Source organism: Myotis myotis, unplaced genomic scaffold (assembly GCF_014108235.1).
Source record: "Myotis myotis isolate mMyoMyo1 unplaced genomic scaffold, mMyoMyo1.p scaffold_m19_p_4, whole genome shotgun sequence".
Classification (NCBI taxonomy): domain Eukaryota; kingdom Metazoa; phylum Chordata; class Mammalia; order Chiroptera; family Vespertilionidae; genus Myotis; species Myotis myotis.
Window position 1 is genome coordinate 58387754 of NW_023416346.1, and position 16725 is coordinate 58404478.

The 16725-nt window shown below is 45.1% G+C and overlaps 1 protein-coding gene across 2 annotated transcripts; it reads right to left on the minus strand.

Annotated features, from left to right (window-relative positions):
* Positions 1-13039: 13039 nt before the first annotated feature.
* On the minus strand, positions 13040-15266 carry TCEAL8 (transcription elongation factor A like 8). 2 transcript variants are annotated; one of them, XM_036305982.1, is made up of 3 exons: positions 15116-15266; positions 14628-14699; positions 13040-14021 (listed from the first exon to the last, which is right to left on the minus strand). In XM_036305982.1, the coding sequence occupies exon 3, from the start codon at positions 13977-13979 to the stop codon at positions 13626-13628; it is 354 nt and encodes a 117-aa protein (XP_036161875.1). In that variant the 5' UTR covers positions 13980-14021; positions 14628-14699; positions 15116-15266; the 3' UTR covers positions 13040-13625. The 2 variants fall into 2 exon arrangements, with proteins under 2 accessions (XP_036161875.1, XP_036161876.1); XM_036305983.1 differs by lacking the exon at positions 14628-14699 and having other exon boundaries at positions 15116-15240.
* Positions 15267-16725: the final 1459 nt, after the last annotated feature.

Genomic DNA, 16725 nt, shown 5'->3' on the forward strand with positions numbered 1-16725 from the left:
GTGGGAAATGTATACAAAAATAATAATTGTTTAATAAAGATTTTTCAGTAGCCTCAAGATTGGACTCAGATCAGTCAGGATCAACAAACTGGGAACAAAGAGATTTAGAGATTTTGAGGTCTTCCATGAACCCTTTATGGTGCCCAGATGTCTATGGTTGTCAATCACCTATTGCCTCTCCCATTTTCCCTTCCCTTCCCTTGACATAAAAGAAGACTAAACTTGGTGTTTGCTTAGGATAGATTTGAGGACCTGCTAGCCCTTCCATATTCTCAATTTGGGCCTTCTTGATCAATAAACTTTTCCTTACTCCAAAATCTGATATTGTGAGTTTTGATTCTTTTGAAGCATATGGCACATGCTTCAAAATTGACATGCTTATATAGATTTCCTACGGCTTTTTACCTAAGTGTTCATATCATCTGCAAATAGGGACAGTGTTTCTTATAAAGAAAAACACACAAAAAAAAGTCTTGTCACAGTACCCAAGGGCAAGGGCAAAGCCCCTAGTGTCTTCATAAACTGAAAGAAGCTGAAAATTCTGTGAGACTTTCACATATGGTTCTTTTTCTCTTTTTCTCAATTTTGGAAATTTCCCACATTAATCCCAATAAGTTATGTATAGCTTCATATAAACTACCTGTTCAGATCCTTTCTGACAAGGAGATATGAGAAGGATGACACGGCCTAGGAATTGTATTTAGAAGGCAGCAGGACATGCTATCATATGTCTAAGGACATTATGGAGAACAATATAAACTGTGAGTAGTTTCTGACCATTAGGACCAACATTTCCAAGTGAATGACATAGTCTGGTCCAACAGTAAATCAGTCAGGAAGACCAATTTCTGTAGAAAGCTTAGACAAGAGCAGAACCACCGGGGATGTGCCTCTTAGGCACTCACACCAACCAGCAGGGTAATTATTTAAGAAAAGCAATAACAAGTTTTGGCGAGGATGTGGGGCATTGTAACTTTCATACACATTGCTGATGGGAATATATAATCATGCAGTCACTATGGAAAATAATTTGGCAGTCCATCCAAAAGTTATACATAGTACATAACTTATAGGATGCTATAATAAAATAATTTTTCTTTCTGTTATTCATGCAAACTTACCTTTTGGCATTAGTTCTTCTCCTGTCCCTTGGGTGATATCAAGTATATGTCACATGACTTTCTTTCTTGCTTTTGTAAGTAAAAAACCCTACCATCAGTTCTAGTCAAAGAAGTTTCCATTCAATGAGAGCAGACAGGAAGTAAGAAAAAAAAATTAAAGTCTTATATAACTGGTACTGTTATGGCCATATAGTATTGGCACTTTCCAGGCTGGAAAGTGTGAAAAATAATATAAATGGAGCCACATTAAAATAGAGTAAAAGCCTCCATCCCAGAACTGCCTTGCATGTCTTACTCATCAAGTTTTTGGGATGTTAAACCGGGCAAAGTAACCTTTGGACTGGGCCTAAAGCAGCATTATATTCCAAACAACTCTTTGTAAAGCTAACAGGAAATCAGATATTCCAACTACCAACTGAAAATTAAGAACATTCTTTAAAATTAGCATCATTATGGCCGAAACCGGTTTGGCTCAGTGGATAGAGCGTCAGCCTGCGGACTGAAGGGTCCCAGGTTCGATTCCGGTCAAGGGCATGTACCTGGGTTGCGGGCATATCCCCAGTAGGAGATGTGCAGGAGGCAGCTGATCGATGTTTCTCTCTCATCGATGTTTCTAACTCTCTATCTCTCTCCCTTCCTCTCTGTAAAAAATCAATAAAATATATTTAAAAAAAAGACCCACATGTATTTAAAAAAAAAAATTAGCATCATTATGTTAGCTTATTTGTACCTATAGACATTCCTTTCTTAGCTTAACACCCATAGCATTCTTTCCTTCTATTCATGTAATTATTACCCTTTCCTTCTTCATAAATATCCCTTGCCTTGCATCCTAATTGGAATACTATTTGAGTTTCTGCTTGAATATTTGCTTCCAGAATACCTATTCATTTGAATCTCAAATAAATGTTTGTTGACTCTTACTTTGATTGTGTGTGTTTTTTTAGATATTTAAAAACAAAAGGTATTTATAGTTAACTCCTCCTCTTGTGTGGTTCCTTTGTGGGTTCTGTAGGGAGTCACCCCTTGTTCACAAACTCTCACCTGCTGTTCTCTTGAAATGGGTAAATACATACCCCTGGTCTACTCACTTTTGACATCTTTTTTAAATATTTAGACTTTCAATAGTATATCTCCAGGTTGTTTCTGATGAAGTTTCCTTGCTCCTCCAAAAGACTATCATGACCTAGATCTATGACATTCCCAAACTAGTTCTATCTCCTGCATGGCTCATGTTATGTCTATAGAACTGTTCACATATTCTTTGTTTAATTTAACTCCCAAATTCAAGAAGTCCAGTCTCTCTTCAAATTTTCATCACTCTGATGTCAATGTAGGCCAGTTAATCTCTTGTCTTTTAGATTTCAGAAATGAATTAAATACCTACTGTATTACCAAATTCCAGAGGCTCTGATTAGAACCATTAAGGCCTTTTTGCCTTGGGCTTTAGGTGACAGAGAAGGTTGAAGCATTCGTGAAATGCCAAAAGTTCTCATTAGAATTCCACTTCCAATCTCCAACAATCTTCTTGGCCTCTCAAATGTCTTATATAGTCTGGGCATGGATGGTCTTCTAAGGGGATCCAAGTTAGTACTCATCTAAGTCCTTTGCAAGACCCATTTCCATCACCTTGCTCTACATTTTGGAATTTAGAAGTCATTGTCACCTATTGCTATTGAGATGACCTCAACCCAAAATGAAACTGAAATAGGTAATGTTTTATTTCCTAATATAACAATATACATATTTAAAAGTTTGTAATTCATGTGGTATACGAGTTATCTATTTGATTTTCTTAAATGAAGTGTCCTTTTACCCCACCCCACCCCACCCCCAGCCCTGGAATGCTGAGATTTTATTCTAGTTATAGATTTAGAGAAAATGAATGTATCTGTGGGGCAATGGGAAGAGAATGAGGACAACTGGTCTACCTTGCAGGGTCCCTTCATGCAGTTTGTTACAGATCTTCAAACAAGACAAGAACACTCTCACCAATACAGGAAAGAGGAGTTAATTTGGCTGGTAAGGAAGATCCAGTAAGAGTCAAAAGCTGAGGCACTGTGAGTGAGAGTTCCATATTTCCCCTTCCCTCTTTTGGCCTCCTCATCCTCCTAGATCCTTCTACTGCTAATTCTGTGAGGTCCAGGTCTCATCACATGGCACCTGAGACCATGCTAGCTAGACATGATTGCTTCCATCACTGTCACTGATGCATAATACATAGGGTCCCCACCTTTCTTGTGGTCCTTAACAAAGGATGGCCTATCCCTTACCCCTTTCCAGTGTGTATGTGTGATGGGTAGAGGAGGATGGTAGCTATATACTCAGGAAGTCAGGTACCAGGATAACAGTCAGGTGCCTACTCTCATTCTGCTTCAGGGATTTCTGTTCATATTTAAATTCTGCATCTCTAGAAATCTTGGAGGCTCAGAAGAAGCTATTTTCTGATTGGCTCACAAATTTGGTAGCAGAGATTTTATTGACTCCTCCTCTGCGTATTCTGCTTACATGTAGTCAGAGGCAACCCTAACATCACCTTAATGGGGTTATTGACAGGGAACATCCAACTGGGTATGAAGGTGGTGAACTGTATGTGATCAAGTGCTGTTTTCTGAGCAATTTTACAACATATAAGCTCTATTTACCTTTGAACTTAAGCACAGCATATTTTGTGTTTTTAATCTGGTAGTATAATCAAATAGTTGTCATGTAATAGAATTTAAAAGCTATTTTTGTTCCTTTCCCTCATCTCTTCCTTTCCCAAACAATTCACTACTGACACCATTATATGGGAAAAAACAAGATAGGTGTTTTTGCCAAAGGAGAGAAAAGAGCCGTGTTGGCTTGAGCAGGGTGAGAAAGGCATCAATCCTGGGAGAGTGGCTCATCATAGAGAATCAATGCCTAAGAATTGTGAGGAGGGCTTTCCAGGTAGGAGACACCTAGGTCATGGAAACTGGGGTTCTATTTGGTTGAAGAGAGTGCCCACATGGAGACAGTGTGTGGCAGACTACATCAGGATTTCAGGGTCTGAGCATGGTAGAAATATGTTCATGCAGAGGCTGCTAGCAATCTGAAGAGGGCACCTTTATGGCTTTCAACAGATATATAGATATAGATATAGATATAGATATAGATATAGATATAGATATAGATATAGATATAGATATAGATATGGATATGGATATGGATATGGATATGGATATGGATATAGATATAGATATAAATAGATATAGACATCCTATCTAATAAAAGAGAAACATGGTAATTAGTGTACAACCGCTACCCTTCCCATTGGCTAATCAGGGCGATATGCAAATTAACTGCCAGCCAAGATGGCGGCCGGCAGCCAGGCAGCTTGAAGCTAACATGAGACTTGCTTGCTTCAGTGACGGAGGACTCCAATGTTCCCCGCGTGCCACTGCAGGCCTCTGAGCTGCAACTCTAAGCAACTATGTTACAAATATAGAAGAAGCTAAACAAAACCCCAGAAACCTGCTTTAGTCTGCCAGGCTTCAGCCAGCAGGATCACAACATTGTTTCAAATACAGAAGGTAAACAAAGGCCAGGAGCCTGCTTTCAGCAGCGGAGGCCTAAGAGCTGGAGCCAAGCCTCAAAGCTAAAGCTGGCCCAGAATAAAAAAAGAAAAAAAGGAGCGGTTGGGAGCTTCAGTCACCCGCCAGCCTGAAAACAGCCCTCAGCCCCTCACCCAGACTGGCCAGGCACCCTGTGGGGACCCCAACCCTGAAGGGTGTGTGACCAGGGGCAAACAGCCATCATCCCCTCACCCAGGCTGGCCAGGCACCCCAGTGGGGACCCCCACCCTGATCCAGGACACCCTTCAGGGCAAATCAGCTGGCCCCCACCCGTGCACCAGGCCTCTATCTTATATAGTAAAAGGCTAATATGCTTCCCAGCACTGGGATCAGCGGAGCTGAGAGGCCTCCCAGCACCGGGATCAGTGTGACAGGAGGCAGCGCCCAAACTCCCTGATCGCCCTGCGGCTCTGTGTGTGACAGGGGGCGGGGCCACAACCTCCCTATCCGCCCTGCTCTGTTCGTGACAGGAGAAGGCGCCCCAACCCCCTGATCAGCCCTGCTCTGTGCCTGATAAGGGGGAGCTCCCCAACCCCCTGATCACCCTGCGGCTCTGTGTGATAGGGTTCAGCGCCCCAACCCCCTGATCGAACCTGCTCTGTGTGTGACAGGGGGTGGCGTCCCAACCCCCACCCCACGGGCCCTGCTCTGTGTGTGACGGGGTAGAGCCATAACCTCCCCATCGGCCCTGCCCTGAGTGTGAGAGTGGCGGCGCCCCAACCCCCTGATCGACCCTGCTCTGTGGGTGATAGAGGGTGGTGCCCCAACCCCCTGATCCGCCTTCTCTGTGTGTGACAAGGGGCGGTGCCCCAACTCCCCTATCGGCCCTACTCTCTGAGTGACAGGGGGGAGCTCCCCAACCCACTGATGGGCCCTGCTCTGTGCGTGACAGGGGTGAGTTCCCAACCCCCTGATCGACCCTGCTCTGTGCGTGACACGGTACGGAGCCCCAACCCCCCTGATGGGCCCTGCTCTGTGCGTGACAGGGGGCAGCGCCCCAACCCCCTGATTGGCCCTGCTCTGTGCATGACATGGGGTGGCACCACAACCTCCCCATCGACCCTGCCTTGAGTGTGACAGGGGGCGGTGCCCCAACCCCCCAATCGGCCCTACCCTGAGCATGACTGAGGGTGGCATCTCAACCTCCCGATCCGCCCTGCTCTGTGCATGACAGGGGGCGGTGTCCCAACTCCCCAATCGCACCTGTTCTGAGCCCGACCAGGGGCTGCACCTAGGGATTGGGTCTGCCCTCTGCCACCCGGGAGCAGGCCTAAGCCAGCAGGTCATTATCTCCTGAGGGGTCCCAGACTGCGAGAGGGCACAGGCCGGACTGAGGGACCCCCCTCCCCCCCCCCCGAGTGCACAAATTTTTGTGCACCGGGCCTCTAGTCTAATCTAATAAAAGAGAAACATGGTAATTGGCGTATGACCGCTACCCTTCCCATTGGCTAATCAGCAAGATATGCAAATTACCTGTCAGCCAAGATGGCCGCAGCAGCCAGGCAGCTTGAAACTAACATGAGGCTTGCTTGCTTCAGTGACAGAGGAAACCAACTGCAGGCCTCTGAGCCTGCAGTTTGAAACATTTTAACAAATATAGAAGCTAAAAAAAACCCAGAAACCAGCTTTCAGCGAGCTGGGATCTCAGAGCTGGAGTCAGAGCTGGAGTTATACATTGTTTCAATTACCTACTTTCAGCAGCGGAGGCCTAAGAGCTGGAGCCTCAGAGCTAAAGCTGGCCCAGAATTTTAAAAAAAAAGAAAGAAAAAAAGGCGCAGTTGGGAGCTTCCGTCACCCGCCAGCCTGAAAACAGCCCTCAGCCCCTCACCCAGACTGGCCAGGCACCCAGTGGGGACCCCCACCCTGAAGGGTGTGTGACCAGCTGCAAACAGCCTTCAGCCCCTCACCCAGGCTGGCCAGGCACCCCAGTGGGGACCCCCACCCTGATCCAGGACACCCTTCAGGGCAAACCAGCCAGCCCCACCCATGCATCAGGCCTCTATCCTATATAGTAAAAGGCTAACATGCCTCCCAGCACCGGGATCAGCGGAGCCGAGAGGCCTCCTGGCACCGGGATCAGTGTGACAGGGGGCAGCACCCAAACCCCCTGATCGCCCTGCGGCTCTGTGTGTGACAGGGGGTGGGGCCACAACCTCCCTATCCACCCTGCTCTGTTCGTGACAGGGGAAGGCGCCCCAACCTCCTGATCAGCACTGCTCTGTGCCTGATACGGGGGAGCTCCCCAACCTCTGATCGCCCTGCGGCTCTGTGTGTGACAGGGTGCGGCGCCCCAACCCCCTGACCGGCCCTGCTCTGTGTGTGACAGGGTGCGGAGCCCTAACCCCCCCCCCCCCCCCACGGGCCCTGCTCTGTGTGTGACGGGGTAGAGCCATAACTTCCCCATCGGCCCTGCCCTGAGTGTGAGAGTGGCGGTGCCCCAACCCCCTGATGGGCCCTGCTCTGTGTATGACAGGGTGCGGCGCCACAACCCCCACCCCTCCCATGGGCCCTGCTCTATGTGTGATGGGGTAGAGCCATAACCTCCCCATCGGCCCTGCCCTGAGTGTGACAGTGGTGGCATCCCAACCCCCTGATCGGCCCTGCTCTGTGGGTGACAAGGGGTGGTGCCCCAACTCCCCTATCGGCCCTACTCTCTGAGTGACAGGGGGGAGCTCCTCAACCCCCTGATGGGCCTGCTCTGTGCGTGACAGGGGGTGGCGCCGCAACCTCCCCATCGACCCTGCCTTGAGTGTGACAGGGAGCGGCGCCCCAACCCCCCAATCGGCCCTACCCTGAGCATGACTGAGGGTGGCATTGCAACCTCCCAATCCTCCCTGCTCTGTGCATGACAGGGGGCGGCGCCCCAACTCCCCAATCGAGCCTGCTCTGAGCCTGACCAGGGGCTGCACCTAGGGATTGGGTCTGCCCTCTGCCACCCGGGAGCAGGCCTAAGCCAGAAGGTCATTATCTCCTGAGGGGTCCCAGACTGCGAGAGGGCACAGGCCGGGCTGAGGGACCCCCCTCCCCCCCGAGTGCACAAATTTTTGTGCACCGGGCCTCTAGTAGATATATAAGTATACAAATATAGATGTAGAGGAGATCCAAGATGGCAGAGTAAATGGAAGCTGCACTCCATACTCCCATGAACACATCAAAATTACAACTAAATTATAGAACAATCAATCCAGATAACCATCTTAAAATTAGCTGAACTTCTCAGCCAGGACTCACCAAGGTCCATTTCAGAAGTAAGGTGGAACAGAAAGCAAATGATGAACTGAAAGAGCCAACAGACCCAATCTCAACTAAGAGAAAGGACAAACAGAATTATACTATTTGCACCTTTATTTTTTTCTGATCATAAAAGCTCAACATGCTAATTGGAAAAGTTAAAACTAGAAATAGAAAGATAAAGATGATGTTATAAATTTTCATGAAAACATCTTCTACAAATATTCACTTCAAAGAAGTGGTTTATGTAAGGTCACATACTGTAAGGAGAATAGCCCAGATTGGAATCCAAGTTTATCTGACTCTAAGGCCATATCCCTAACCACATTGCTTTCCTAAACCTAAGAATTTGAATTTCATCTTCATCTGATTACCCAACTAGTCCTTTAGGATGTCAGAAAAAGTGGTAATGATTCCTCAGATGACAGACCTAAAGAACAAGGGTCATAATGGCATTGTTTCTTCCACCATAAATGCTTTCAAAAGCACCTTCATACCAATTCATAGCTTGACAGCACTGGTCCCCAAATCATGGGCTGGACTTGCAGTGCCTAGGGGTGTTCACACAGGTAGTGACACCCTTTTTTCCCTGAATTGAAGGACCACATGGTTTTGCAAGCTCCCTTTACCTGGGGTCTCCTGTGCCGCTGGGCCTGGGCTGATGCAGACATCACAAGTACTGCACCAGGCACACACACAGTTCAAGTCACCACTGAACCATCCAAAAAGACACCCAAGACCTTCTGGGAGGTGGGTAGGGTAGCAATGGGTGAGGTCTTGTTGAAAGTCCATCCCCATGGGGGGGAGGGGGCACTTCACTGTACTCTGAGGAAGGGCCAGCCCCTTCTGCTTCAGTCCCAAGTTACCTGGTCAGACCCAGGTCAGATATCGTCTTGCTCAAAAATGGTCACAACCGATGTTCCCAGTTAGAAATCCTAGGGGCTTTATCTCCTCCCCTACAAAGTTCTCCGAAAGAGAAACAGAAGGAGGCAAAGGCAAAGTGCTCTGCCTTCAGATGGGGCCAGTCATCGTCCTCCAGTTAAGTACTAGTTAGGACTGCCTGGCCATCAGCTTAGGAGGGTCTGGTGCTTGCCGCAGGCTGGAGCAGAGAAGCCAAAGCCAGACAGCCTGGAGATGAGTGTGGTTGGGGTGGGTCCTTCTAATCCTCAGAGCACCAGGGGTATGGATTCATCCTGTCTGTAAAACTGCCACAGTGAGCTCCTTATCTCACTCCAGCCGGAATCTGCATCCACCAGCATCCACCAGGCTGCCATAACCTTGCAGGCTGCTCTGGAGACGTGAAGACCCTCCCAAATGGCATCACACTGTGAAAAGGGGGTACAAGGCTGGCTCACTGTTTTGTGAGCTGATCACAAAAAAGAGAATTTGGATATATTTTACTGACATTAGGAAAAGTTAATCATGGCCAAACATGGTATACTGACCAAAAAAAGTGTTTTGTGTTACATTCTTTCCTTTGGCTTTTTATCTTGTCTTTCTTTGTTAAAGGGAATCTTAAACTTTATGTATAAGTCAATCAATCAATCAATCTTTTCTTTTAAAAGTTCACACTTAAAAATAAATGCTGTTATAGAATTCTACTTCCTGAACTTCAATAAACATTCACTATTTCTTTCTTCAAATTATTTTATGGTTTGGATTTGTAATAATAGAAAGCATACAGTATATACCAGTTGTCCTCATGCTTCAGCATGTATTATAATCACTTGGAGGAACTTGTGAACTGTTATCTACAGTCCACCTTTAGTCAGTGAGTAGGGCCCAGAAATCAGTATTTTAAAGATGTTCCCCAGGCAAGTCTGATGCAGATGATTATGCAAGACTTTGATAAAACAGTAGGAGTGCAATTCATTCCATTGTTTCTTTTTGGAATTGCTTTTCATAATACTTGAGAAAGAAAAATGATTTGTGTACGATTAAGATTATTGAGTCAATAGCAGAATTTGGACAAACCTACTATTTCCCTGTTAATAATCAATCAAGAAATCAATTAAAGCCCTGGTTGGAACATCACCGCATGCACCAAAGGGTCGTAGGTTCGATTCCCAGTAAGGGCACATACCCAGGTTGAAGGTTTGACTCATGGTCTGGGCACGTTCGAGAGGCAGCTGCAACTGATCAGTTTCTCTCTCACATTGATCTCTCTCTCTCTCCCTTCTTTTCTCTCAAGTCTATTGGCTTTAAAAATAAAAAACAAACATATCTTGCTTGACCAGCATGGCTCAGTGGTTGAGCGTTGACCTGTGAACCAGGAGGTCACGATTCAATTCCTGGTCGGGGCACATGACCAGGCTACAGGTTTGATCCTGTGTGGGGCATGCAGGAGTCAGCCCATCAGTGATTCTCTTTCATCATTGATGTTTCTCTCTCTCTCTCTCTCTCTCTCTCTCTCTCTCTCTCTCTCTCTTTCTCTCTCTCTCTCCCTTTCCCTTCCTCTCTGAAATCAATAAAAACATATATATATATATATATATATATATATATATATATATATATATTTTTAAAAACCCACATATCTTCAGATTAGTATTTCTAGTTTCTTGGGATATTCCTAGCAGGGGAATTACTGGGTCAAATGGGAGTTCCATTTTTAGTTTTTTGAGGAAACTCCATACTGTTATCCACAGTGGCTGCACCAGTCTGCATTCCCACCAGCAGTGCATGAGGGTTCCTTTCTCCCTGCATCCTGGCCAGCACTTGTCATTTGTTGATGATAGCCATTCTGACAGGTGTGAGATGGTACGCAGTGTCATTTTGATTTGCATCTCTCCCATGATTAGTGACTTTGAGCATGTTTTCATATGTCTCTTGGCCTTCTTTATGTCTTCTTTCAAAAAGTATCTACTTAGGTCCGTTGCCCATTTTTTGATTGGATTGTTTATCTTCCTTTTGTTAAGTTGTATGAGTTCCCTGTAAATGTTGGAGATTAAACCCTTATCAGTGATAACATTGGCAAATATGTTCTCCCATGCAGTGGACTTTCTTGTTGTTTTCTTGATGGTTTCTTTTGCTGTGCAGAAGCTTTTTATTTTGATGTAGTCTCATTTCTTTATTTTCTCTTTAGTTTCCATTGCCCCAGGAGCTGTATCAGTGAAGATATTGCTTCAGGATATGTCTGAGATTTTGCTGCCTGTGGATTCCTCTAAGATTTTTATGGTTTCCCGCACCCCTATGTTCATAGCAGCATAATTTATCATAGCTAAGATTTGGAAACAGCCTAAGTGCCCATCAGCAGATGAGTGGATTAAAAACTGTGGTACAGCTACACAATGGAATACTATGCTTCAGTAGAAACGAAGGAATTCTTACCATTTGCAACAGCATGGATGGAACTGGAGAGCATTATGGTAAGCGAAATAAGTCAGTCAGAGAAAGATAAATATCACATGATCTCACTCATTTGTGGAATATAATGGACAACATAAACTGATGAATAAAAACAGATCCAGAGACAAAGAAGCATCGATCTGACCGTCAAACCTCAAAGGGAAGGTAGGGGAAGGCGGGGTAAGGGGGAGAGATCAATCAAAGGACTTTTATGCATGCCTATAAGCATAACCAATGGAGACAGACAACAGGGGGAGTGAGGGCATGAGTTGGGGGGGGCGGGTAATGGGGGCATAAGGACACATATGTAATACCTTTTTTTCTTTTTTTAAAAATTTTATTTATTTATTTATTTTTTATTGCTTAAAGTATTACAAAGAGTATTACATATGTCTCCTTTTTTTCCCCCCGCCCTTGACAATCCCCTGGCCTCCCCTACCCCCCAGTGTCTTATGTCCACATATGTAATACCTTAATCAATAAAGAAAAAAAACATATCTTCAGGTGAGGGTTTAAAAAGAAATCAATGCCCTAGCCAGTTTGGCTCAGTGGAGAGAGCATCAGCCTGCTGACTGAAGGGTCCCAGGTTCAATTCTGGTCAAGGGCACATGCCTAGATTGCAGACTCGATCCCCAGTAGGAGGCGTGCAGGAGGCAGCCGATCAGTGATTCTCATCATTGATGTTTCTGTCTCTCTCTCCCTCTCCCTTCCTCTCTGAAATCAATAAAGAAATATATTTTTAAAAGGAGACATAATAACAAATGCAAGAGGAGGGTCTTGTTTGGGTCCTGATGTAAACAAAGTATGAGACAGGAAAATCTGAACTTTGGATCTTTAAAAAAAATCAATATTAAAACATAATGTGGCAGTCATGTGGGAATATCAGAAGATGTCATTGTTTGATCTGTAAGAGAAATATAATTTCTAACATTTACATAGTAACCTTTTGACTTCAAGTGCATTTATAAAGTTCTTACTGCCTTTGCAAGTTTTTTTCACATTTTATTTGAGGATGGGATGGGGTAAAGGAGACTTTTCCCTTATATCTCTTTCCTATATTGCTTTCTGCAATTTATTCTGAACTAGGAAAGCAAGCCCACCAGGAGCCTTCAGGATCAGATAATTTCACATAATTTTCACAAAAATCTTAGTCCTTAGATCTAGGGCAGCAACTCTGACTACAGCATATTTCACTTAACCTTGTACCTGTTTGAACTCCCAAAATGGACTTATCATGTCTGACTCCTATGGAGAGGAGGGATTGTGGCACTGAAAAACCAAAAGGGGCTGTTTTGCTGACAAGTATTCCTAGGACAATCCCCACCTGTGTTAAGTGTCATTATAAAGGAGACTGAGGCTTCAGAAAACAGAGTGGGGAGTTCAACCCACTGGGGACTCCAGGTAACTCAGTGGGGATTTGGCACTCAGCTCCAGTGCCCCATCGGCAGTGGGGCCAGCAGAGAGCAAAGGACCCAGCAGACTTGGCAGGACCCAAGGGAGACAGGGGTGGAGCTCACCAGCGCAGGACTGGCATGGAAACTCCTACCCCCCTGCCTGTTGGACTTGTTCTGGATCAGGGGTTGAGTCATGCCAGGGCCCTCCCTCAAATTACTATGTTCTGTGGTGGGTTGGGGTCCTACACAGCTGGGAACATGAGCCCACCAAGCACAACTCCTTTCTTCTCCACAGCTGCCCTCTGAGGCAAATGTTTTCCCCATGAAAAGACCAGGTCTTAAGCAAGTGTGTCTGTAATAATTGCCAGTTTTATTCCTCTGGCTAAGAGATCCAGAGGTGATTTGAGGTTTACATTTTAATAGTTATTTCATCAAGAGTTTAGGTGCCCCCATTGCCCTTATAAGCTGATTGCAAATTATTTCATTCTTACTTATTAAAAAATTTTAATTCTGTCTGTGACACAAGTTCATTAAAAAATACATATAAGCAAAAAGAAAACTCACTCCACACAGAAATAAGCACAGTTAATTTTTTGATGTATGTATGTATGTATGTATACACACATGCACACACACACAATTTGGAATTTTTATTGTACATATGTGAGCTGATACTAAATATACTTTGCAACTTATGTTACTTTACAATATGAAATGAACATATTTTCATGCATTTGTGTGAAACTTCCCAATTGAAAAATAGACCTGGAGAATAGGTCAAAATACAAAATCCAGTAAGATGCTGGTTAACAAGGAAACTATATAAAACAAAATTCTACCAGATGATTAAAAGTAAAACGAAGGTAAAAAGATACATCAGAATATGCTAATAGAAAGCAGGGGCCAGATTTTACTATCAGATTAAAAAAAAGAATTCAAGGCCTAAAGCACACAGGATAAGGTCGTCTGCGTGAATGTCTTTGCTTCCAATGCATCATCACAAACTTGTTTCTTACTCTTCTTATTTCTTCCCTAAGCCTTTCCATCTCATCTACTCCTCTTAGCATTTCTTCAGGGTCCAAATGCCTAACGGGAGTGTCCTCTTTGAATGCCTGCACAGGTTGAGTCAGCCCGCTTCTAAGGTTTCCTTCTGCCTCCTGCCTGACACCTTCTTGGGAAGGCGGAGGATTTCCTTCTGCCTCCCTTGGTACATCTTCTGAAGGGTGGTCTTCTTCAGCCTTTGGCATGTTCTGTGGTTTTCCTTCATTTTCTTCACAAGCCTGTTGCATGTTGAGTATTTTTTTATTATTTCCTTTTTGGATAAATTAATCCTAGAAAACAAGGAAACAAAACAACTAGATGCCAGGCAAACAGACCAGCAGCCAGAGTATGGATTCCCAGAGCAGAGACTGGCCTTTTTTTCATTCAGATTCCGAATTGTCAGTTTTCCAACTAGAGAAGGCTAGCTTCTTAGGCTCAGAACTCCCCTGACTCCACCCCTTCCTCCACTTCCCTTCCCTCTCCCTCTCCCTCTCCCTCTCCCCCTCCTAGCTCCATCTTCTCTCCTCCAGCTCCAGCCCACCATTTCCCAGCAGGCCCTGCTACAGGCCCAGAAATGCAGGCTGCGCGGAAGCATTTAACTCCTCCCTCACCACTGGTCTCCAACACTCCCGCCTTTCGGGCTATTCCAAACCATCCCAACCTCCAGCCTCTCACCTGGGACCCGCTGGTCCAGACTCTCGCCTCCCTTCCCCCTTCCATGCCTCTCCAACCTTAGCCCCTCCCCCGCCTCATTTCCGCTGCAGGCTCTGCAAAGGCCTCCGGGCTTAATCCGGATGGGGAGAGGCTGCTCTGGCGACAGTGAGATGTGCTTTGGTGTCATCCACACTCCCACCCCCACCACAAGGGATCTGAGGCCATTGCACCTTTACACTGACCTGCAGGGAGCCAGCGGATTTTTCTCCTTCTTCCCTCACTCGATTTGTGTCGCGCTCAAAACGCCAAAAGTCCTGCAGACCGACAGGAGTGCTTGGTGAGCAGACCAGTACCCGAATCACGGGTCCCCTTCACGATTCTAGGCCTTGTTCCTCTAAAGTTTCCCCATATCTTCATCCTCTCTCTCCTTTTCAGGCAACCCCGCCCTCCCTTCCCGGTGCCCACCGGTTCCCTGCAAGCAGGGAGTGGGAGACGCAAGTTATTTCCAAATTGTTTCTATGTCTCTCTCGAGCGCGACCCTTAATTGGCTTCAGTCCTCCCTCTCCACACCCACCTTACTCCCCCGACCAAACAGCCCCGAAAATCCTGCACAAAAATGGGAGTTTGGCGGAACCGTAGTGTTGAGAAAGCAGTGCCGGCCTTGCTTGGCTTCTGTTCTCTGACTCCCAGACTTTAAGGTCCCCAAGGCAGCTCCCACCTTTATACTCACCTGAAAGGATCCGGGGCACTTTTCTTCTCCAGCAATAGGGAGCTGCTCCAGGGAAACAGGCCCCGGACTATAAGGACTTCTGCACACGTCGACTCCTGGTCACGTGAGGGTCGCGCGTCATCAATGAGCTGGAGTCCTCAGTTACCCCTCCCTTTAATACCGCAGCCCGCCCCCTGTATTCCCTCCACTTGATGCTGTCAGTCTTTTTTCGTATTTGCCAATGAGAGACAATAAAACTGGTACTGTCGCGCAGTTTCTATTCGCCTTCCTCGGATTACCAGGGAGGATCAGCCTCTTGGGTTTATTGGACCATTTCCCCTTCTTCTTTGGGGAATCATCGCTTTCACCCTCCTACAGCCAAATCGCTCCCCTCTCCTCCTCCCCCAATACCCTACAGTCCACCACTTCCCCTGTAGTCCTATTTAGCATTAAAATGGGCGGAGGTGGTAGACGAGGTGAGGGGGGCGACTAGAAAAGAATCTAGGAGTGAGGATGTGGGATTTTTTTTTACTAGTTTTCTTGAATAGGTGTGTGTTTTGTTTAATGTTTTAAACAATCAGCATACTTTTAAAATATTTTTAAAAGAGGTCCTACATAAACAATATTTGACACATTATGGAGGGCAAATTATCAATTTTTAACACTGGAAAATAGTTGCAAATGACAGTTTTCACAACATATTGATGTGTTAGAAAAATTTTTTAAATCTAACCAAAACAACACCTTTAAAAACTCTCCCAGATTAATCTGTGCAAAGAGGCCCAGTTTTCTCTAGTTAATAAGTTTATGTAAGTAATTCATGACTTTTTCTCTTTCTGGCTGAACTCGAAATATCAAGTGCTAGATGTCTGACATTTTCATTCATGAGTGCTAGGTGGTTCCACTTGGATTTGAAATGGAGGCTTCAGACAGCCTTTCTAGTAGATCCAGTGCCTTGTTAATCAAATGAGTCCATAGAAAAGCCTGCTTTCTGCAGAGTGAGCTTGATTTTGGACCACAAAGAAATATGTTGGAAAATTACTCACACATTCATGAAACACTCAGAGAGTATCCCACTATTTGGTGTGAGGCTTATTAGTAGGTGGAATCGATTTTTCCCTCAGTGGCACTCTTTAGATATTCAGGTATCATTCGCTTTGTTCCATTAAAACTACCAACATCTATAATTGTTATGATCAGCATGTGGAGGGAACATAATTGCTGTAAAAAAAAAAAGTTCAAAGAGGAAACATATCACCACACCCCGGAATCCACTGGTACTTGGAGGTATGTTGATGCCTGGAATAGCAATCTGGCCAGTGAGGTCATCTTCAGAATCTTGGGAAGGAGGCAGAGAGGGATTTCTTGTTTAGAATGGTCACAGTGGGATATGGCAGCCAACAACAGTCTACCACAGGGAAAGGAACGGTTGGAAAAAATAAATTTTTTGCTGGCTTAATGTTTTATAACATATATAAGCATGAAAAAGTTATTCCACAGTTGAAGGATACATTTTCTATTATTTGAGGAAGAGTTTTTAATGTAAATATAGCCAGTGAATTATAAAGATGTAGTCATTAACTACCATGACAGAATGTTTCTTTTCTTTCAGCTATTACATTTAATAGGGG

Excerpts from the sequence above, each read along its gene's own strand:
- TCEAL8 (XM_036305982.1), bottom strand. The coding sequence starts at position 13,979 with ATGCAACAGGCTTGTGAAGAAAATGAAGGAAAACCACAGAACATGCCA.